The sequence below is a fragment of the Pristis pectinata genome, chromosome 24 (assembly GCF_009764475.1).
Source record: "Pristis pectinata isolate sPriPec2 chromosome 24, sPriPec2.1.pri, whole genome shotgun sequence".
Lineage (NCBI taxonomy): Eukaryota > Metazoa > Chordata > Chondrichthyes > Rhinopristiformes > Pristidae > Pristis > Pristis pectinata.
This window is the reverse complement of record NC_067428.1, coordinates 12,689,191-12,712,770: the sequence shown is the minus strand read 5'-3', so window position 1 is coordinate 12,712,770 and position 23,580 is coordinate 12,689,191. Positions and strand designations below refer to the sequence as shown.

The 23,580-nt window shown below is 38.7% G+C and overlaps 1 protein-coding gene across 3 annotated transcripts in view; it reads left to right on the top strand.

Annotated features, from left to right (window-relative positions):
• Positions 1 to 23,580, top strand: part of wdr18 (WD repeat domain 18) — a 127,894-nt gene that overhangs the window by 7,927 nt on the left and 96,387 nt on the right. For all 3 annotated transcript variants that reach the window (XM_052037780.1, XM_052037779.1, XM_052037781.1), the window contains exons 3-4: positions 2,273 to 2,406; positions 8,690 to 8,831. In XM_052037780.1, the coding sequence (XP_051893740.1) occupies positions 2,273 to 2,406; positions 8,690 to 8,831 (276 nt within the window). The remainder of the gene's footprint in view (positions 1 to 2,272; positions 2,407 to 8,689; positions 8,832 to 23,580) is intronic.

Below are 23,580 nucleotides of genomic sequence, written 5' to 3'. Positions count from 1 at the left end.
TCATTGTTTACTCACTTAGCTATTCACTGTAACAGAAATTTTGACCGGGGTGCCCAAACTTTTGCATGCCACTGTATCTTTCCCCTACTGTCCCTCACGAGATTTGACTTTTTGAATTATATCCAGGTGTGCTACTTACTTTATTTTTGTTATTGACAACTACCAAAGTATTGATTGTCATTTTTATTTTCCATTTCTGTCATTTTCTTTCACCTTGCTATGAATTTTCAGTATAAAATTGAACTCTTTTTAGGTTGAATGACTATTAGAAAGAAAAAGACCTTACATTTATTCAACCACAGTTATCTATATTTTGTTACTTGTCCCTCCTGAGCAATGCTGACATGACCAGCTCATTGAAGAGCTCAGGCTGTGTAAATAATACTATGTTGCGCGGTTTCTTTCTTATACATTCTAGGGAAATAAATGCTGCTGTTAGTTATTGGCCTGTAACAACACACCTATCTTCCCAGCCACTGAAGAAAATTTCCCCCAACCCCCAATTTCCATTGCTTTAATTTTACAAAGAACAAAACCCGTCTGGAGGTTGCCCTCCAAGCCACACACCCTCCTGGGACATGGAAGTATATCGCCATTCCTTCACTGCTGGGGTGGGAAAAAAAACACTACCTGAGAGCATAATGTGTATACCCACATCTCGAGGACTGCAGCAGTTCAAGAAGGCAGCTCACCTCCATCTGCTCAAGGGCAACTGGGGGTGGGCAATTAAATGCTGGCTCAGCCTGCCAAGTCCACATCCCTTGAATTAATTAAAAGAAAAAAAATTTGCTTGCTGTTATACAATAAACTGCCATGTTGAATTCGAGGCCCATCACACTCTCCATCTCTGGAAATCAGCATTTTTGAACCAAAGCTGTATTGAGCTCTGGAACTGAATGGTATTGGGGGAAAACTAAAATGGGCATCAGTGAGCAAGCTTCAGAATCAGATTTATTATCACTGACTTTTAAGGTAAAATTAGTTGTTTTGTGGCAGCAGTACAGTGCAAAGACAAAATTACTATAAATTACAAAAACAAATAGTGTGGGGAGGGGAGAAAAAAAAGGAATAATGAGGTAGTGCTCATGGACCGTTCAGAAATCTGATGGTGGAGGGGGAAGAAGCTGTTCCTGAATCGTTGAGTGTGGGTCTTCGGGCTCCTGCACTGCCTCCCCGATGGTAGTAACGAGAAGTGGGCATGTCCCAGAAGGTGAGGGTCCTTAGTGATGGATGACTTATTGATGAATAAGTGCTACTAGATGGCACTGTCAATGATCTTTTCCATCACTTTACCATGAAAGTAGGCTGGTGGGGTGGTAATGAGCTGAATTGGATCGGTAATTTTTGTGGCCAGGACACAGCTGGATGGCTTTCGTCTTTGACAGGTAAATGTTGGTGTAGGAGCAGTACTGGAATAGCAGAAGTCACATTTACACAGAACTTTGAGTGAAGTACCCAGAAAACTTTATAAATGTGTCCAAGCTTTTTTTTTGCAATATGTGGCATTTGTTCCATAGTTTCCTGAGCATCCTCCAGCATCTCTCCTGAGGAGACAAAGTGGAAATGGGAATCCACTGGTCGGAGCTGGGTTCCAGAGGTGATGGAGCGATCCTGAAAGGTCTACTGGCAATAGTCTCTCACACAGGAGGTAGTGAGGGGAGACTATAATTAAAAGGCTGAGCGAGTGAGGAAGAGTAGGATGAGATTGGAAGAGCTGTAGGGTGAGAAGAATAGCTGATTTTGGAAATAATACATGGGCTATTTATTTAATAGCATGCTCTTTTGATGGAATTCTTAATTTACAGAGAATTGAAAGTATTTGAAGTTCACCTGGAGCAGTATTTTCATAGGTTAATTTTGATAAAGGTTTTTTTTGGCATAAACTTAATAATAAACTTAATAATAGTGAAGGTATTTTGAATGAAGCTATAATGATGACACTGCATTCAAATACAGCATGGTATAGATTGAATGGTTTGCTGGATTGAAGTGTTTACTTTAAAGATTACAGATAAAATGAAATTGATTATAGCTGAATCATTGGGAGGATGAAATAACAAATGAAGCAATAATCAGAATATATATTTTTATTTAGACTGTGTGCAAAGGTAAATAACATAGCCCAGATTTATATAGTTGTATATTGAAGTTGTGCCTGGAGACCAGGAAACATTCATCTTGCATCCACAATAAATTCTGAGTTGTTGTAAATACTTCTTGAAACTAAATTAAATGGGTTGGAAGCTGATATATTGTTTTTTTTTTCCCCCAGGTATCTACTGGAAATCTTCTGCTCACACTGTCTAGGCATTATCAGGAGCTGACATGCATTCGCTTCACTGATGACAGCAGCCACTTCATCTCGGGAGGGAAAGATAATCTTGTGATGGTGTGGAATTTGTGCAGGTATTGAATTAAACAGAAAATAGTTTTAAGGGTATTTTTCAACAATAAGGAGAAGCATTTAGTTGGGAAAGTATGGTTTGGCTGGTAATTTACATCACAAGTAACTTGTACCTTTTCACTTTTCTGTTGTGCATCTGTAATTCTTGGTTCATCATTTATTATAATAGAATGTAACAAGCTTATTTGGAAGACATAGAAATAAGTATAAAATATTCAATTCTACATTTTTTCATGTAAAAGTGGTGGATATATTTAATAACAAATCTTTTATTGCCATCTCCTGTTCTGAGTCCATGTCTTTGATCCCTTTGGACTTGTCTATTCCAATGGATTTTTGTATGGGTTCCAATATTCCACCTTTTAATATATCCAGATCTCTACCAGCGTTCACACACCGGCCTTGTGTTTGATATTAATGACCAAATCTATGTTCAGTAGAGGGTTAAATGTCAGGGCAGATGCTGGGGGGTAACTCCCACCATTTTAATGACACAGTTTGACTTTCATTTGTTATAATTTTTTGTGGCTTTGTTGGGTATTCTATTAAAATTAATTGAATGAAAAATCACCAGGTGATTTTTCTCGGATTGCTCTCTGAGAGAGTGAACAGCTTCTTGATTTATCAGCCACTGTGTGGCTTCTGATAGAATAACAGGGGCTGCATAAGGACATTTATAAATTAAAATGCTGATTCATACAAGATCATTTCCCTCCCAGCCAAAATGTATTGCGGTCTAAGTAAATTTTGTGTTATTAACTATATGTACTGTTGATCCTCTGTGTTCATTGTGCAGTTAATTCTGACATTACCCTTTAAGTGGAGTGTGGGTTGCACGTTAGATTGTGACATTTCTCTGCCAGTTCTGCCCTTGGGTTAATAATGAACAATGAATGTAAACTTCCAAGCAGGTGTTTGTTGCAAATGTGCTTTGTTAGTTGTAGAGCAACTGGGGTGCATGTAACAGCTCCTTAGAGCTGCTTTTATATCAGCAACGTTTCATTTCGTGAATGTTTTTCCATTTTCGATGCACTGCATCTAAGGGTACACTTTATTGTGTGTGCTTTATACAGGCAGAGACCAGGTGTTTGACTAATTCAAAACCTTGCTTTTTGTTTGTAAAGTCTGCTGCTTGGTCAGTAAATGTTCCTTGTAGCTCAAATATTTTTTTCCATTTTTTGTTATGATGTAGAAGGAGGCTATTTGGCCCATTTGAGTCAAATCTGGCTCTCAAAGTGTATCTAATTAATTCCCAACCTTCCCTCTCCTCCCCCCCCCCCCCCCCCCCCCAATTCCTCTATCATTCCTTCTTTCTCTCATGCCCATGAACCTCCCCCATACAAAATAAACTGCTGGAGGAACTCAGCTGGTCAGTGAGCACCTGTAGAGGGAGATGGACAGTCAACGTTTTGGGTTGAGACCCTTCATTGAAGGTTGCATTCTTGGAACTGTCTGCTGCTTCCTAAATGAGTGGAACTAACTGTTATATTTCATAGAATATCTTAGCTTGATAGCGTCCTTTAACTTGTGACACTTTTTATTGATTAATAAACACCATATAACATATGACCAAACTAACTTCCAATTCTGACTTCTTGATCCGACTAATTTGATCACCTATTTATTGGTGCTGTAAACTATAAAGTAGGTTCTTCAGAACTGGTCACATTATTTGATCTTTTTGCTTGAGAATACACTTGAAAATCTGAGGATTTTGGTCTCCTATATCTTTGTCCAATTCAGTTATTTCTATCTTTCTATAAAATGTAAGGAAAAAAATCTCGTGTCTGCTGATAATTTCTGGTTTATAAAACACTTACTGTGGATAGATTTTTGTCAGTCATTTTGACTATTCATTTACTATATAATCTACATTTCTATATCTACATTTACTATATGATCAGTCTGTATTCTGTTCATTAAAGCACTTTACTTCAGATGTTGGAAATCTGAAAAATAAAGAATGCAGAAACCCTCATAGCATCTGTCAAGAGAGACAAAAGTTATCAAAATGATGTCCTTTTGGGCATATGGAGCAGAAAAGGTTATTTGCCTAAAGTGTTCTCTCTATCTTTTTTTGCCTCCACAGATACTGCTTGACGTGCTGAGTGCTTCAATAACTTTTTATTTATAAAATGAATTAAATTTGCATGTTTATGGAACAACAGGTGGAATGGAAGTATGCAACTTTGAAACTGCAAAATATGTCTGATGGTGTTAGAATAAATTCACTATGACAAATGTGTAAACTATTTCACAAATGAAGTAAATGAGTGACCTACATATCCCTTAATTTGAATGAAATAGTGACTACTGAACCATTGAAGAATTAAGACAGGAGGCCATCTTGCATCTGTGCTGATCAAACTATGCTTTGGCTAATAAAGGAAAAGATCTCCTGTATTGTAAATTCTCTTGCTTTGTTGTGCCTCCCCAAATGCAATATCTCTCACTCTTTGGATTAAATTCCTTTTGACTTTTTTCTGCCCAAGTTCTCTGACCGCCTCTGTTCTACTGCTGTTTAAAGCTTTCCTCCTCGCTGCTGACCATATGACTAGTTTTTGCATCATCTGCAATTTTTTTTTTATTTGCACCTTCAACGTGTAGGCTTATGTCATAAATATTTATTGCAAAGGCAAGGGAGCAAGTATCAAGCCCAGTGGAAACCCCCTGGTAACACCTATCAATGATTGCCCTTTGCTTCTGCCACTGAGCCAGTTTTGGATCCAATTTTGCCATTCTCCCTTGGATGCCATTGGCTCTAACAGTTTTGACAAACCTGCCATGTGGGAATTCTTCAAAAGTCTTGATGAAATCAATGTCAATGACATTAATGCACAGCCCACATCGACTCTCCTTGCTGCTCCTCTAAGAATTCAGTCAAGTTAGTCAGACACAACTTTCCCTTATCTTCATGCTGACTATCCCTTATTAATACATACATTTCTAAGTTAAGGTTTATACTGTAGATTCCAATGCTTTGCCAAGGCCTCTAATTAGTGGGCGACAGAAAAATGATGTAGGCAAATTACAGATAAGCGTAAAAATAATCAGGTAATAATAGTAAGGGATTTTGGCTTCCCTTGTATTAACTGAGAGTGCATTAGCTTGGAAGGGGTGGAATTTTTAGAGTGTGTCCAAGATAACTTTTTGAGCCTGTACTTGGATAGTCCTCCTAGAGACAGGGCAGTACTGGATCTAATCTTTCAGCATGTAGCTGACAAGTGGTCGGATGCCATTAAGAGAGGATTTTAGAGATAGTGGCCATAATTCTGTAGGTTTTCAGGAAAAAGGACAGGGATGGGCTGGAAATTAAGGTGCTGAATTGGGGGAAGGCTAATTTTGATAAAATAGAACTTGGCAAAAGTGGATTGGGAGCAGCTATTTGCGGGTAAATCTGCATTTGACCAGTGGGAGTCATTCAAAAGTGGGAGTTCAGATCCATTGTGCTCCTCTAAGTGTATAGAAAGTCTAGGAGGGTGGTGTTTAAAAACATTAGTAGCAAGGGAAGGAAAGGGCACAAAATGGCACTGATGGGCAACATTAAGGAAAACCCCAAAGCATTTTTTTTTGGTATATTAAGGGCAGGAAGGTAATCAGAGAAAGAGTAGGGACAAACTGCCAATCTCTGCATCGAGCTGGAGGACATGGGTGAGGTATTAAATTGGCATTTCACTACATGTAATCGAGGAGAATGACATTGTAATTGAATAATTCAGGGAAGAGAAACAGTGGAATTCTAGAACAAATTAACATCAATAAAGGAGGTATTAGCTGTCTCAGCAGGCTTAAACGTAGTGAATAAATTCACAAGGCAAGAAATGAGACTTCCAGGGCTCTGACAAATTCTGAATTTTTTTTCTTTTTGGCCACAGAAAGGGTGCCAGGTGACTGGAGGACAACAAATGTATTGCCTTTACTCAAGAAGGGCGGCATTAATTACAGACCAGCAAGTCAAACGTCAGTGGCAGGGAAATTATTGGAAAAAAAATTGAGGGACAGGATTAACCTGCATTAATCAAGGGAATAGCTTTCTAGGGAAAAATCCTGTCCAAATTGTGTCAGTGAAGGTTGATGTTGTCTATATGGACTTCAGTAAGACCTATGACAATGTAATACATAGGAGACTAGTCGAAAAGGCAAGAGCCCTTAAAATCCAGGGCAGTTTGTGAAATTGGATCCCAAAACTGTCTTGGTGATAGGAGGCAAAGGTTGACGGTTGCTTTTGTGATTGGAAGCTTGTGCTTGATGGTGTACTACATGGATCAGTGGTGGGACTCTTGCTGTTTGTTATGTTTTAACTTTCTATGTTCCTATATACATAGGAACCTAAGAAATAGGAGCAGGAGTGGGCCATCTGGCCCATTGAGCCTGCTCCGCCACTCATGGCTGATCTGGTTGTGGACTAGGCTCCACCCACCTGCCTTTTCCCCATAACCCTTAATTCCCTTACTACGTAAAAATCTACCTAACTGTGTCTTAAATATATTTAATCAGGTAGCCTCTACTGCTTCCCTGGGCAGAGAATTCCACAGATCCACTAATCTCTGGGAAAAGCAGTTTCTCCTCGTCTCTATCTTAAATCTATTTCCCTGAATCTTGAGGCTATGTCCCCTTGTTCTAGTCTCATCCTTCAGTGGAAACTGTACTGCAGCTGCCAGACCCTTACCCACTTACTTAACCTATCTATATATCTCTGCAGACTCTCTGCATCCTCTGCACAATTTGCTTTTTCACTCAATTTAGTGTCATCAGCAAACTTAGATGTGCTGCACTTGGTCCTCTCTTCCAAATAGTTAATGTATATTGTAAACAGTTGATTATCCAGCACCGACCTCTGCAATACTCTGCTCTCCACTCATTGCCAACCAGAGAAATACCCAACTATTCCAACTCTCTGCCTTCTATTGGTTAACCAATCCTCTATCCATGTTAATACATTACCCCCAATTCCATGCGTCCTTATCTTATGGATAAGTCTCCTATGCGGTGCCTTATCGAACGCCTTCTAGAAATCCAAGTATACAACATCCACCTGCTCCCCTCTATCCACTGCGCTCCTTATATCTTAAAAGAACTCCAGTAAGTTTGTCAAACAGGACCTGTCCTTTCTGAATCCATGCTGTGTTTGCTTGATGGAACCATTTCTATCCAGATGTCTCACTATTTCTTCCTTAATGATAGCTTAATGATTCCTTACAGAAGATGCAAAAGTTGGTAGTGTTGTTTGTTGTGTTGTATTCGGCTACAGAACAATGGCGTATTGAATTTAATCCTGAAAAATGTAAGGTGATGCATTTGGGGAGGGCTAATAAGGTTACACGTGAATAATAGGACCTTAGTACTGAGAAAAAGAGGTAAGGTGGTTAAAAAGGCAAATGAAGTACTTGCTTTCATTAGCTGAGGCATAGAATATAAGAGCAGGAAGGTTATGGTACAACTATATAAAACATAAGTTAGGCCACAACTGGAGTACTATTTGTGATGGTGCCTGATCACTAAAATGGGAGGCCATCTGCTAATACAGCTGGAAGCATTAAGCTCCCAGCTGTCAACATGACAAGGTGTCCAATTGGCTGGCAGCTGGAAAATCCACGGTTTAGCAATTTTCAAGTGGTTCTGCTGAACTGGCTCCTTATCACTGTTAAAGATAATGGTCAAGGATTTCTCACAGAAGGATATTCTACTTTCATTAGCATACTGAATGAAATGCCTTTTGAGATTTTTGTAAGTTCTGTTTTTGTGGAATTCTGAGTTCCTGCTGCTGTAAGTTTCACAGGTAGCAGTTGCTGAGCATATGGCAAAAGGTGGTGACAGTTGCTGTTCAGTCCTCCTCTGATTTCAGTGTTGCACTTATTTATTTGCTCCAAATGCAGTAGTCAAACTTAATTTAAGGTTGCTTGGGAATATCTTCTGCATGAATGTAGAACTTCCTGTTAAGTAAACAGTCAAAAGATAAATTTATATGAAGGAGGACCAGTAGCTCACTTGATCTGATCCTTCCAGAATATCAACCTGAATACTTATTTTGTTACACAGCTTAATTGTTGAATTATTTTGCTTTGATCTTGACTATCTTGTCTTGGAAGTTCAATAACATAATTGAGCATTCTTTTTGTTAAGTATTTTTGTCTGTCAGAAACCACCTCCTTGCAGCCCTGGAACTGTGCCATATTGTGCTGCTGCCTTTGTGCATTTAAGTTTTGTTCCAATTTTACATTATGTTTACTGCTGCTATGTAGAACAGAATAAGTTATTGAAGTGCTGATTTTATTTTCTAATTAGTCTTTTGCAGATCAGCTATGCTCGTGTTCCTGAACCCCAACATGTTTGGTCCCGTCATACCTTACCAGTGACAGACATACATTGTGGAGTTGGAGGTCCCCTATCTCGTGTTGCAACAGCATCTCTTGATCAAACTGTGAAAGTGAGTTTGTTCTTTCTAAAGCTTGGATATAATGTTATTCCTTTAGTTGAAATAGGTTGGATAAAATGTTCAACTGAGACATTGCCTCTTTGAAATGCAGGTTATTATTGAATTAAAATTGCACTTTTCTTTTCCTGTGGTTCACAGCATAAGTTTTTGTCTATTATTAGAATGCAGGAAATATACCAACTACTTTGTGCACAGCAGGATGATACAGAATGTTCTTTTGTTTTAATGGTGCTGGTGGGAGAAGGAATCTTGATCAACACTGGACATATCCTATTTTTTTACTTAAAATTCAGAATTTGTATTTTTAACTGTGGCAGACCCTGAATGTCTCATCCAAGAATGAAGAGTTTTAGGTATTTGCTTAATATCAAGGACACCTGTAAGTGGACTCTTGGTTGTTGCCAGTATGTGCCTTGATCCACAGAATATCTGGTAATGTTGTAAAGGTAAAGGTTGAATAGTAAGTTTAAGATGACAAGATATATCATGAGTTCTATGATCTTTAAGTAAGTACAGTAAATATTCTTGCATGTATTGACAGATTTAAAAAAGTGTTTTTCTTAAGCATAATGAATGATTTATATTTAAAAAAAATTAAATAAACTAATAAAACCCAGAGGATAAAAGACATGGGCTGGGCTGATTTAAATTGGCCTGTTTTGAGAAAGTTCTAGAGGAGGATAATGGTGGATTAATTAAACACAATTTGTTAGAGAATAAAAATTATTCTGGCAGATGGTTGTTATAACTATATTTCAGAAGTGAGATTGAGCATACCCTTGGTACTATGTACCAGTCAGCATAACATCAACGGCATTAAGAATAATTCACGCTAGTTGGAAAATCTAGAAATACCTCTGGAAACCACAACTAAAATGAGTATACAGCATGGGTTTCAAAATGGAATGTATAGCTTGACCAAGTTCATTATATTCTGTGAGGGAAGGAACGGAAGAATCGAGTAGACAAGGGTTATGCAGTAGTTGTAATATAGATAGATTTATGAAAGTCTTGTAATAAGGTGCCACACAATAAACTAGTAAATAAGATTGGAACTTCAGGAGTTATGGTGTAGCAGAATGGATAATTAGCTGTCTGAAAGTTAAAGCAGCAACTCGGGGTTAAAAGGTAGCTATTCAGAAATGGAGAAGTTGTTTTCCCCTAAAGAATATTTTTGGATCGCAGTAGTATGTACTGTACATTAAAGGTTTAAAATTTGAAGTCAAAATGACAATTTCTAAATTTGTAAACAATACCAAATTCAGAGGAATAGTCAACACTTAAGATAATAGTATTAAAATACTAAAGGACCGAGAAGTTAGTCAATCATTAAATATAAGATATCTTTATTAGTCACATGTACAGCGAAACACGGTGAAATGCATCTTTTGTGTAGAGTGTTCTGGGGGCAGCCCGCAAGTGTCGCCCTGCTTCCGGCACCAGCATAACATGCCCACAACTTTCTAACCCGTATGCCTTTGGAATGTGGGAGGAAACCGGAGCACCTGGAGGAAATTCATGCAGACACACGGGGAGAACGTACAAACTCCTTACAGACAGCGGTCAGAATTGCTAAAATAAATTATTAATTTTAAACATTAAAAAGGCGCTTGAAAATACTCAACATTTAGAGAAGCAGTTTAATAAAAATCTTAAAATTTTAGTACTTAGCTCCTTGAAGGCATGAACCATAAGAATTGGGGAATCTCTAGAACTTCCTTCCACTTTGCCAGACTTTAAGTCCAAGGTTTGAAAGCATTTGTGGAAAAAAAAACAACTGACAGCAACTTCTGTGCTTACACTGAAAATATAAGGACTCTAAGTTATGCCCAAAATTGTTGACATTTACGTGTGTAACTGCTGATATTTTCTTAGTCTGGGCCCTAATTAAACTTGTGGAGTTTGACATGGAATTGTAAAATGAATTTAAACACAGGTCAATGCAAGGTGTATTTCAGTAAGAAAGATGAGCGTGTATATTACATGGAAGAATAAGTATCTACATTTTGTAGAGGAGCCAGATGTCTGAAAATGGAAAAAATACTCAGTTGTAGGCCAATAAGAGTGCAAAGAGAGCAACTAGTCCTAGGTTTCATTTTTACAGGGATACAACTGAAAATTAGGGAAATTTTGTTAAGCTTGTATTGGACTTTGGTTAGACTAAGTGCAGTTCTGGCCTCCATGTATCAATCTTGTAAATAAGTTTTATAACCAGAGCTGTGAAATTATAGTAATGAGTACAAGGTGGATTGGTTGTGTCTCTTGCTTTACTTCCTAAGGAAAGAGGTGATCTGATGAGTAACTTCTAAATTGTAAATGATTCTGAGAGGCAGAACATTTTTACTTGTGGGGAAGAGCATCAAGAGAAGATTGTCAGCAAAAAATTAAATGGGAAATTGAGGAGAAACTTCTTTATCAAGAATATAGTGAGAAAGTAGCTTTCATAGGAAATTAAAAAAACAATCTGCACTTGAGGAAGAAGGGTGCGCTGGTGCTTTGATGAGTAAAGTTGAATGGAGGAGGCTCGAGAGGAGCATAGCTGCCAGCCTAGGCTGGTTGAACTGACTTCTGTGCTGTATATTCTATGTAAATGCATTTGTCTTTACTTCATTTCTATTCAAGTGGGAATCAAAATGATGTTGAACAAACAAACAAATACTGCTGCTGCTCACAGAAAGATTAAGGTATTCAATAAGCCCTGTATCTATTTCTGTCCTTCCAAGGTATCAAACTGGTAAATGGTTGAATTGTTAGATCAACTCCTATTAGCTTTCTGGTTAGAATAGAGCTAATTGTCAACTCTTACAGACTCTCAAAGGCCTCTGGTCTCAATGTGGATTTATTCTTTGGATTCACAAACACAATACAAGGTTAGCTCTCAGACTGGTTTAATTCTTTAAGCCCAGCTTTTACCCTAAAATTACATTAGTGATAAGATCCCATGAAAATATTCCAAGGACACTACTTCGTATATCATTTTTTAAAATATTGGACTGAGTTGTGAATCTATATTATGTACTCATTTTGGAATTGAGGTTGAAATCATCCTGTTCTCACTTTCTGGTGAGAATGCTGTCTACTTAACTAAGTGGGCACTTGTTAAATGTATGGCTTTAAATAATGAGTCATTAGGATGTGTATACATGAAGTATTAGTAGAAAAAGGATGATTATGCCTATCTATGTAATGTGCAATCTACTTGTGTGATAGTCCTTATTCATAACCTCAAAAGCTCCCATTACTTCTGCCATCACTGAAAGATCTGTATCTACCAGTGCTTTACTTAATGCTTCTGAACAAAATAACCTGCATTTGGAAGGGCAAGTTAATCATTTGTCTTTTTGTTTAATGATATAAATGTTCATTGAATGAAAATTCCAGACATAGAATTATCAATTAATAAATCCAACAGCGTCATTCATATCCTGAAGCCTATGAAGTACTTATGAAATGTTGTCACTTTTAATAATGTAGAAAATGTGGCTTATATTGGTAAATGCTTTCTTCTGCCAAAAACTTTTGGTTTAGAAATGTGTAAAATAACAACACATTTCTGTTTGTAGTATGAGGCTTTATTAAATGTGTGAAAAGATTTTCTTACAGTACAGGGTCAACTTGTGGCTAACCTTGAGAACCGGTGCAACACCTTGAAATTTGATATTTGAGATACAATGACCATTAAAACTGGAAAGAGAAGCAGAGTTAATATTTCAGGTCTGAGACCCTTTGTCAGAACTGAGGAAGAGGGAAAAATAAGTTAGTTTTCACTAGTGGAGCAGGTGGGGGAGGGATGGGTAGAACAATTGGAATATCTCTGATAGGGCGAAGCAGATTATGCTTGAATTGTTTTAACTCCTGCCATGGGTTTCTCTGAATCAGTCTTAATTCTTAAAATATAAAGACAATTGTCTAGAGTTCTATGAAAAAAAAACTGAATGATCTTTTTAAATTTCATTGCCTTCTCATCAGGCTATCAATCTTGCCTCCTTGGGTAATGCCCCCTCTTCACCTCCTTGCATTCACCCTTCACAATTTCTTGAGAATTCCCCTCAGGTCAGGAATTCAATGTGGGAATTGGACAAATAAATAATAAACATATTCACCATGGTAGTTTCTAAACATGACTTGTACTCGTACACCAATTTTCACCTCTGGGTTTTCCATAGTACTTCACAGCAAATTAAGTGTCTTTTGAAGTATATTCACTAAGAATGTAGCTGCCAATTTGTGTGTGGTACGGTAAACAGCGATGTGATGATGAATGTTATTCTCATTATGTTGATTGAGGGACAATACTGACCAGGACACCAGGAATAACTCCATTGCTCTTCTTCAGAGCAATGCCATGGGAATGTTTTTGTGTATCATCTAAAGGATGGCATTTCCAATGGTGGAGCAGTTCCCCACTGGCTTGCCGGTCTAAATTTTTGTCCTCAAGTCTGTAGAGTGGGACTTAAACCAACAACCTTCTGTTTCAAAGGCAAGAGTGTAGTCAACTGAGCTATATATAATTTCATAAGTTTGGCAAATTTCATTTTGCCCAATTGTCATTGGGTCTGCTGCACAATGTCAGGAACTAGGCCATTCAAGGGAGAAATTGGGATTTTATTTTCCCCCTCTTTATTTAAAAAAAACAATTGATGCTAGCTTACTTAATAATCAGAAATGAGATCAGGCAAATGGATTGAGATGAGATACAAACCAGACCACAGTGAATGATGAAACTGATTTTAAAAATTCCTAGTTTAGAAATTTATATTTTCATTCTTGGAATGTCAACGTACTTCATATTCAAAGGGTTACTTTTGAAATGTGGTCATCACCATTGTGCTGAAAACAGCAGTAGCTAATGAAGTGAAATCAATTAATTCTTTTACTGTTATTTAAGGAAGGAATGTAGACCTGAACACACACCTTTCAGCTTCTTTTCCAGCTTCTTTTAATGTCAATCAAAATGGACAGTTAAGGCTGTAGTTAAATTCTCATCTGAAAGCTTGTTCCTATGACTCCTTAGACTGTTCTTAAGAGTTAAACTGGGTTATGTGCTGGGTTCTTATATTTTCTAACCTCTGCAGATTTTGCTGTTTAGTTGACTGACACTGCCCTCTCCTGGTTCTTTTCTTACCCATCTAGATGTAACGAGAGTATTTCCTGCAACTGGTACCTTGACTCCAGACATCCTAAAAGAGTAGTGCTTGGTTCCCTCTTGTTTCTCATTGAAGTGTTTCTTATTCATGGTGTCATATGAAGGAATGATGGCAGGTGCCATTTGTATATTGGTGATACCTCACTTCACGTTTGAAATCTATTGATTCTGTGTTATCATTGTATTTAAAATCTGGGTGTGGATGAATTTTAGTTTCCTCCAGTTGAATATGGGGAAAACGAATGATGTTACCTTTACTTTCACATGGCACACCACCACAGCACTTCTCAACCTCTGCCTCGGGCTGAATCAGATTCTTCACAATATTGCTAGTCTCCCTGACCCCAAGCTTGAATTTCTGACTCCATGCTGCCTTCCATAGGAAAACTGGGGCATGCTCTTGGAGCAAAGGAGGTAGAGGAGATCTGAAAGAAGGGTACAAGATTGACTGGTTTAGATAGGGTAACTAGAGAAGGTGTTCTCGTTAGCAGATATTGAAGGATTGGGGCATACATTAAATTTTGGGCAAAAAATGGAAGAGGAGTTTGAGCCAAAACCATTTTTATGTAAAGTAGTCATCTGTGATTTGCTGCCTGTAAGGATAGCAGAATGCTTCAATAGGTGATTGGAAGAGCAGTTGAGGGAAATGAATTGGTAGGATATGGGATAAGAGCAGGGAATGGGATTGATTGCTTTAGTAAGAGCCAGCATAGATTCACTGGGCTGGAAGACCTCCTTCCATGCATAATTTTTTGAGGGGAGGTGGGGTGGTCAGTGAATATAGCCATTGCTGGGAAGGCCACCATTTATTGCCCTTCCCTGAGAAGCTGGTGAACCACCGCAGTCAAACATATGGAAGAGTAGGTCCTTTAAGACTGCTTTGTCTGCAAATAACATTGTGACTGATTTTATTGTAATTGATGTGCATTAAATGGAAAACATGTACGTGAGGGATGATGCAGATCTCGTTAAAGAGGACGAGTCTGAAATATTAAATACCAAATGCAGAGAGAGAATATTGAAGGGTTTATCATTCTTAAAGTTTAGTAAATTGCTAGACTCTGGTAAAATGTATCCTAGGCTTTTATGAGAAACAAGGCAGGTAGTAGCAAAGCTATTGTTTAAGAAGGGTGAAAGTGCTAGACTGAGCAATTATAGGCCAGACAACCTGATGTAGGTGTTCAAATTGAGATACAGTTTAAGTCATCACTTAGAAAGGCATGGATTAATCAAACAGTCACCCTGCATTTGTTGTGGGAAGGATATATCCAGTTAATTTAATGGAATTTTTTGAGAGGAAAACATGAGGTCTGAGAGGGACAGTGCATTTAATGTGATCTACATGGATTTTCAGCAACTAAGTTCTGACCAGTCTTACAGAAAGTTAAAAGCCCATAAGATCCAAGGGAAAGAGGCAGGTTGGACCCAAAGTTGCCATAATAGTCGAAAGCAAATGATGCTATTTGCAGTGGGTTACAGCAGTATACATGCTAGGCTGACTTTCTTTTTGTTGTATATAACAGCAATTTATTCTTAAATGTAGGAGGCATGTTTAGGAAGTTGAAAATTCATGTAGTTGATAGTGAGGAAGAAATCTGCACGCTGATTAAATTATTGTGTAGGAGGGGTGGGAAGGAAAATGACAAATGGAATTCACTCCAGAGATGAGTGAAGAATGGATTTGAGGTCAGCAAACAAGTAATGCACAATGACTGGTAGGGTAGTGAGAATTGTGTGTGTGCTACACTTCTCACTACCCTACCCCCTCTCCGTGTGTGTGTGCGTGCGCGCACGCGCGCGCACACACACACACACACACACTTTGCACCGTTTCCTCCTTTGTATATTTTTTTTACTATGAATAGTTTATTTTCAAATAAAAGAAAGGTAAAGCATTTACTCAAATTTGCTGTGTGCCACAAATACAAAATGATTGCTGTAGTTTTTTTTCCTCTAAGGGGTTTTACAGAATTAGCTTCATGTATTAGACGTGGTTATGTACACTGAAGGACACAATGGCAATGTATATTTAGCCAGGCTATCTTGTGCATGGTGTGCGGTGTACTTTTATAATACAGTTGCTCTATCTTGTTTAGGGAAATGTACATTTGAAACCCAGTTATGAGCAACATTATAATTTATATTTGTGATGTCAAGCACTGTCCAGCTAGATTTGGTTTGTTTATATTGTATAACTAAAAGTGGAATTCCCCAGATTTGGTTATTTGTAGTTTGTTTAAATGCCACCCCCCCCCCCCAATCCTGTTGTTTTCTTGCTGTCATGCTCTCACTGAAGGGTAGAGTACTGTATGTGTTAATAGAATGCCAACCAAAAAAAACAAAAAGGCCTTGAGAGCAGGTGATATCCCCAATGAGTCTTTAATCTATGCAGTGAAGAGCTTCAATCACGAATCCACAACCTCATTGTTTGCATTTGGGAAGAGGATATGCCAGGGATCACAGAGATGAATATCACCACCATCTTCAAGAAACGCATCATCTACAGAGGATTTTCTGGCCATGTGCCACAGAGAAAGTTATTCCCATGGTCCTCCACAACATCATTCTCCCAGTGACCAAAGTAATCCTTCTCCAAATTGCACCTGGAGGCACTGTGGATGTGATCTTTACTGTACAGAAGTTCAAGAGAAATGCAGAGAGCCAAACCAGTAAATTCATGACCTTTTTCACCAGGCTTGATGCCTTTGACTCTGTCAGCTGTGAGGGACTCCTCAAACTTGGCTGCTCACATAAATTCTTTTGACCTTATGTTTGCTTCGTGCTGTAAGCCATGACTGTAACCAAGGGGTCTGTCATCTCAGTGAAAACCCTGACACTTTTCTCAATTTTTCACGCTACAGTGATCCACCTAACCTTCAATAAGCATGAGTTTAAAGAGGAGCCAATTTACAAGATTAATGGGAAATTGTTCAATTTATGACCAGAACCAACATCACCCCAACCTCGATAACTGAGCTGCAGTGCACAGGAGACACTTGCATATGTGTATATTTTGGAGGCCGAGCTCCAAGTTATTGATTCATTCACTGAAGTATATGAGAGGAGGTACCTTACACTCAATATTTGTAAGATGAAGTCCTCTGCCAGCCTACTGACAATAAAAGTTCATGGTGAGACCCTGGAAAATGTGATTCACTTCCTATATGGAGCCACCTCTCATTGAAGGCAAGGGTTGATGATGAAATTCATTGTTCTCTTCAAGAGTGCCAGCGCAACCTTGAGCAGATCAAGGAATAGTGTTTTTAAAGACCAAGACCCCAAAGACAGCACAAAATTTAATGTACATGGATTAGCAGTTATTCCTGCCCTCCTATTGCTTCTGGGACTTGGGCTACTTATTGCAGGCACCTCCAGAGCACTGGATAGATACCACAGATGTCTCCACAAAATCTTCCAGATCCACTGGAAGGATAAGCAAGCTCATGTCAGTGCACTCTCTCCCAGGCCAATATCCCCAGCATTGGCAGCCTAATCCATTCATTGAGAGTGCACAGATCTAGCATAAACGATGGAAGGAACACACAACCTCTCAAATTACCTATCTGTCCATGATGTCTTGCACACTTTGCCCATTTGTGGGAGTGTACAGTTTACACATTGGCCTCATCAGTCACTTGCAAGTGGATGCAAGTCATCCTTGATCCCAAGGGAATGCCTAAGCATGGTACTACCCCTAAGTGTATTATTCATCTGGTAGCAGTCTGTTTGATAACAGTGTCTGTCACTTTTAAGCCTGACTCAGTGTCCCAAGTGTACATTTTTCCAAATATATAATAATAGCAACAAAAAAAAGCATCAGAAGGACACCAAGCCCCTCAAGCCTGTTCTACCATTCAATACAAAATCATGACATTCTGATCCTAACCTTCAAGTCCATTTTTTTCTGTCCTATTCCCATAATCTTTGATGCCCTGTATTCCAGAAGTCAGCTTGTACACACCTTCATTATACTTAATTGTGCAGAATCCACTGCCACTAATATTTGGTGTGCCTGCAAGTTTTGAACTTAAGTTTTTGATTCCCAAGGACAAATTGTTCATCTAAAATTGAACAATAACGGCCACAGCACTGATCCCAGCAGAACACTACTTCCCTTCCCATTCCTGTACCAATCTGCCAGTCCTTGCCACTGCCAGGTCAAGGCCAAACATAAACTAGAAGAACAGTAGGTCGTATTCTACTTGGGTAGCCTACAACCCATTGATATAAACACTGAATTTTTCAGTATCAAGTAACCCACATCGCCTATTGTTCCTTTCCCACTCCTAACAGACCGCCTAGGTTCTCTCTCCCTTTTTGTTCACCTTTCCCTTTTCCATCTGCTCATTACCTGTATCCACCTGACTTTCTTCTCCTCTCACCTACCTTTCCTGTCCAATCCCCCATCTGATTCCATCTGCCCATCATCCTTTATCTAGTTTCACTTATCACCTTCCAGCCCCCCCCCCCCCCCCCCCCCCCACACCAGGCTTCACCTGCCCTATTGCTTTCTTCATCTGTTTGCACCTATCACCCTACAACCTCTGTCTGCAAACTCTGTGCCCCCGCCCCCTCCCCCCCCCCAAACCGGCTCCATCTGTCCATTATGTTCTGCTTATCACCTGCCAGCCCTCATCTCACCCCTCCCTCTCACGTCTTTATGCTGGCTACCTTCCCTCTGCACTTTAACTCTGGATACAGGGTCACAACCCAAAATGTTGACCACCCCTTTGCCAGATCTGCTTGACCCACTGAGCTCCTCCAGCAGTTTGTTTTTAGCCCACTAACTTGAAAAAAACATATTTGATTTCACATGATCCCAGATTCCTCTTAATTTCTTAGGATATGCTCCAAATTCCTGTAAACTTGAAAAAATTGACCACCATCATTTCCTTTGCTCAGTCATGCCAGTATTTCTGATTTTTTTAACCCCATCTCCATAGCTTTACAGATGCTGGAGCTAATTGAAGAACATGCAGTTAAATAATTGTATATCTAACACTGTCATTTGAGCAAGACATTTACAATTTATTTATTTCAAATTTTTAAGCTGGTCTCTACATTGTTGATCAGACCAGAAGAACAAAAATAAATGCTAACTACAGTGACTACAATATAATTCCTCTATAGGAGAAACAGAGAGGGCAAAAGAGGTGATATCTTCACTGCTTTGCAGCTCTGAAGATCCCATACATAAACAAGATGATTGGTGAAAGGAGGCAGAGGATGATGGTGGAGGGTTGTTTTTGTGTTTGGAAGCCTGTGATCAGTGATGTACTGCAGGGATCATGGCTGAAACCCTCATTGTTTGTTATGTGCATTAATAATGTGGAAGTGAATTTAGGGGATATGATTAGTAAGTTCGCATATGACACAAAAATTGGCAGTGGTGTTGATAGGAAGGAGGTGGTTTTCTGCTACAGAGCAATATTTATGAGTTGGTTAGACGGGCGGGACAATGGCAGATGGAATTTAAATCTGAGATGATGCACTTTGGGTGACAAATAGGCTAGAATTAAACGATGGATGGTAGGATCCAAGGAAGTACTGAGGGACAGAGGGACCTTGGTGTACATGCCCAAGGATCCCTGAGGGTAGCAATACGGGTGGATAAGATGGTTAAGAAGGTAAGCACGATAGTGTCTTCATTAGCCAGTGAGGTTATGGTGCAACTTTTTAAAATCATTAGTTAGGCCACAGGTGCAGTACTGTATTGCAGTCCTGGTGGTCATACCATAGAAAGGAAGTGCTTGCACTGTACAGGGTGCAGAGCAGCTTCACCATTGTTTAGCCAGGGATGGAGCATTTTAGCTGTGAGGAGAAACTGAATAGCCTAGTTTTTTTTCTGGGGGGGAGGAGGGGTGCAATCAAAGTTTTCACAATTATGAGGGGCATAGACAGGGTGGGTTGTGAGAAAAGTTTTGCCTTCATAGAGGTGTTTATGACCAGAGGGCATAAGTTTGAGGGATAGGAGAATTAGAGGGAGGGGATTTGGGGAAGAAACCTTTGATCCAGCAGATGGTTGAAATCTGGATTATCCTCTCAATATTTAAGTATGCTAGAAAATGGGAATAGTATCAATAGATACTTGATGGTCAATGCAGACATTGGAGTGAAGGTTTTGTTTCTGTGTTGTATTACTCCATAACCATCCCTGACTTTGCCTTCTGTCAGGGCCAGATACTCAGAAATAGTGCTTGAGAACTGTTTACTTCTGAGGCCTCACTGGCTGACCTCAGGATCCAGATGCCGACTAAACATCTGTACCAGGTGAATATGGGTGTGGAGGGAGCATGGATGGGAGTTTTTGGGTGGCTAGCTCAGACCGGGAAAGTGTCCCTAACCACCCCCATCATATTGCTGAGTTGAATATTGGAACACCCTCGTCTACAATAGCTTTGGAGTACTTTCAGCTCGAGGATTGCAAAGATTCATTTAAGCCAGCTAACTATCTACTTCCTAAGAGTAATAAGGCGTAGGTAATAGATGCTGGCCTTGCCATCAATGTTCATATCCTGTTAATAATTTTGTTTAAAAGACTAACCATGTGAATGTATAGGGGTGAATTCTGTCTTTTAATTAATTGCTTTTAAAACTTTAGTGTCCTAATGTGTGAATGCCTAATGGGAATGGTGAAAAGTATTGCTTCTTCTCTGAAAGAAGAACCAGAGTTGGTCAGCATCAAGAAAGATTTCCAACATTGCCCAAAATCTAGAGAAATATTCGGTAAATTAAGGTTCTTTTCTGTAGTTCCCATAACATAATGGATATTGAAACTGAGAGGCACCTAAAGCTTATGGGATAATTGATTAATGCTATAATTAAGATTGATGTAATCCTCTTGCATAATGTTATCCATAGTGGCATTTAGCTGCTCCATTCAGTTCTGAGAAGCAGCAAAATAATAGCCTGAGGAAAATGTTCAGTTCATGTTAATAATTGGATATTCCAGTTTACTGGAAGAGTTGAATTTTTCTTTCAGTAACTCAAAATTAAATGTAAAGTCATGTTATCATGCAAATAATTTATCATCTATCATTTGTGCGTAAAGTAAATCCACTTGATACTTCTGGTTGGTAAAATATTCATAAGCTCCAGTGGGGTGATGAGAAGTGGACAGTCGATATCATGATTGTTGGTTAATATTTCAAAAAGGTAAATTTACTTCTGAGTCTTCTAAGCCAATGGGACCTTCCTGGGTTGTAGAGGAAGGAGAGTTGTTGCAGTGTGATATGTAGTATGATGTTGAAGGGAAATTTAGAAAGTTGAGAGAGGACAAGGTGATAGACCAGGGTAATAAAGTGGAAAATTTTAACCAGTGTTTGCAAGGAAGGGTCAGAGTATACAAATATGAGTATACTTCCAACTAGAGTCAGAGCAGAATAGAATGGTAAAAAGACGAAACTGAAGGCATTTTATTTGAATGCATGCAATATTCTTAGCAGAATTATGGCACACATAGGTACAATTGTCTAGCTATTACAGAGATGTGACCAGGATTGGAAATTAAATATTTTAGCGTATTTAACTTTCTGAACAGATGAGCAAAAGAGGTAAGAAGGAGAATTAGTCCAGATAAGAAAATATGGGGCAAAGCCAGTCAAGAGAGAATCTTGCCTCAGAAAATCAAGAAATAGAATCAGCTTGGGTGGAGCTAAGAAACAGCAAGGGGAAGTAATGGGAGTTGTCCTTAGCTTGGCCTCCCCCACCCCCAAAATAAAACAGAATGGTAATGTAGGGCATCATATAAATTAAGAAAATAGAAATGCATATAACAAGGATGATACAGCAATAATGGGAGATTTATTTTTTTTCTTTCATTTTATTTTTGGGGTCTGGACATTGCCACCAAGCCCAACATTTATTGCTCAGTCCTAATTATCCTCAGGAAACTGGTGGTCAGCTGCCCTGAACTGCTCTAGTTTTTCTGGTGGTGATGCTCTCACTGTATTGTTGGATTTAGAACTAACAGTGATGAAGGACTGGTGATGTATTTTTGTGTCAGGATGGCACATGCCTTGGAAGGGAACATGCACATGGCAGTGTCCTCATGCACCTTTTGTCCTTGTCCTTGGTGGTAGAGTTTATGGGTTTGGGAGGTTTTGTCAGAAATAACCTGGGTGAGAAACTACAGTGCATTTTGTGGATGGTACATCTACATGTAGATTAGGTAGATCAAATTAACTGTCTTAGTGTGAAGGACAAATCATGGTGTGCAAAACAAATGGTTTTCCAGAACTATTTTAAGGAACTTTTAAGAGAATAGGCAACTTTAGATCTAGTATTATGTAATGAGAAAGGGTAAATTGATAGAGGAGGCACAAGAGACTGCAGATGCTGGAATCTGGAGTAACAAACACTGTTGGAAGAGGTCAGTCGTTCAAGCAGCATCTGTGGGAGGAAAGGAATTGTTGATGTTTTCCATCAAAACCCTGCATCAAGGTAAATTGATATTTTAGTAAAGGCATCTTTAAGGCAGAGTGATTGCAATATGACAGAATTTTATATAAATATTGAAAATTGTTATAGTTCAGATGAGAACTAGAGTCAAATGTCGAAACAAATTACGAAAAGCTGAGCAATGAGCTGGCAATGGTAGGTTGGGAAAATACAATAAAGGGTATAATGGTAAATAAACAATAGTTGTAACTTGAAGGATTACAACAAATATATACCTCTCAAGATACAAAGGCCCTACAGGTAAATGGACCAGCTATGGTTAAGAAGATACTGCTAGATGAAAGGAAAAGACTTATAACTTTCCCAAAATGAACTGTAAGCATGAGGTTTAGGAAAATTTCGGAATTTGGTAAAGATGGACCAAGAAATTGACAAGGAAACGTGGTATAAGAGCAATTTAACAAGATGCATTCAAATGGGTTGTAAAACCTTCTGTAGTTATGTAAAATGAGAAAAGCATAAATGGGTCTCTTAAAGATTGAGACAGACAAAATTACATCGGTGATAAGGAGATGTCAGAGAAATTAAATATTTTGTGTGTTCATCCACTCTAGACTCATTCTCCACTATTTACAGATTTTCTGTGTTGCCTTCTGAAGATAGTCTAGAGTGAATCAGTTAAAAGAAATTAGTCATAAAAATAATAGTATTGGAGAAATGGTTTTGTAATAATGATATGTCCACTGTTTGTCATCCTAATTGCTTGCTGTATCTGGATACAAACTTTCAGTGATATTTATATTAGGATATCTGTGTGTCTCTAAAACCAACATCTCTCAATCTTTTTTTTTAAAACAATGTGGTGTTTTTCTATTTTCTTTTCTAAATGGGTGACCTCTTTTTTTTAACATTACAGTCTGCTATGTCTTCACTCATTCACTTAACATTTCTTTATCTCCCCAAAACCCTCTGCATACATCTCAGAGTTCACAGGCTGAAAACTAGCTTAGTATTTTCAGCAAACTTGGGTATGTTACATTTGATGCACTTATTCAAATCATTGATTTAGATTGTGAACCGCTAGGGGTCCTAGCACTAATCCCTACTGCCCCAAGTGACTACAGCATCCCAACCCTAAAATAATCCATTTATTTCTAACCTCTGTTTTCTGGCTGTTAAATAATCCTCGGTCCT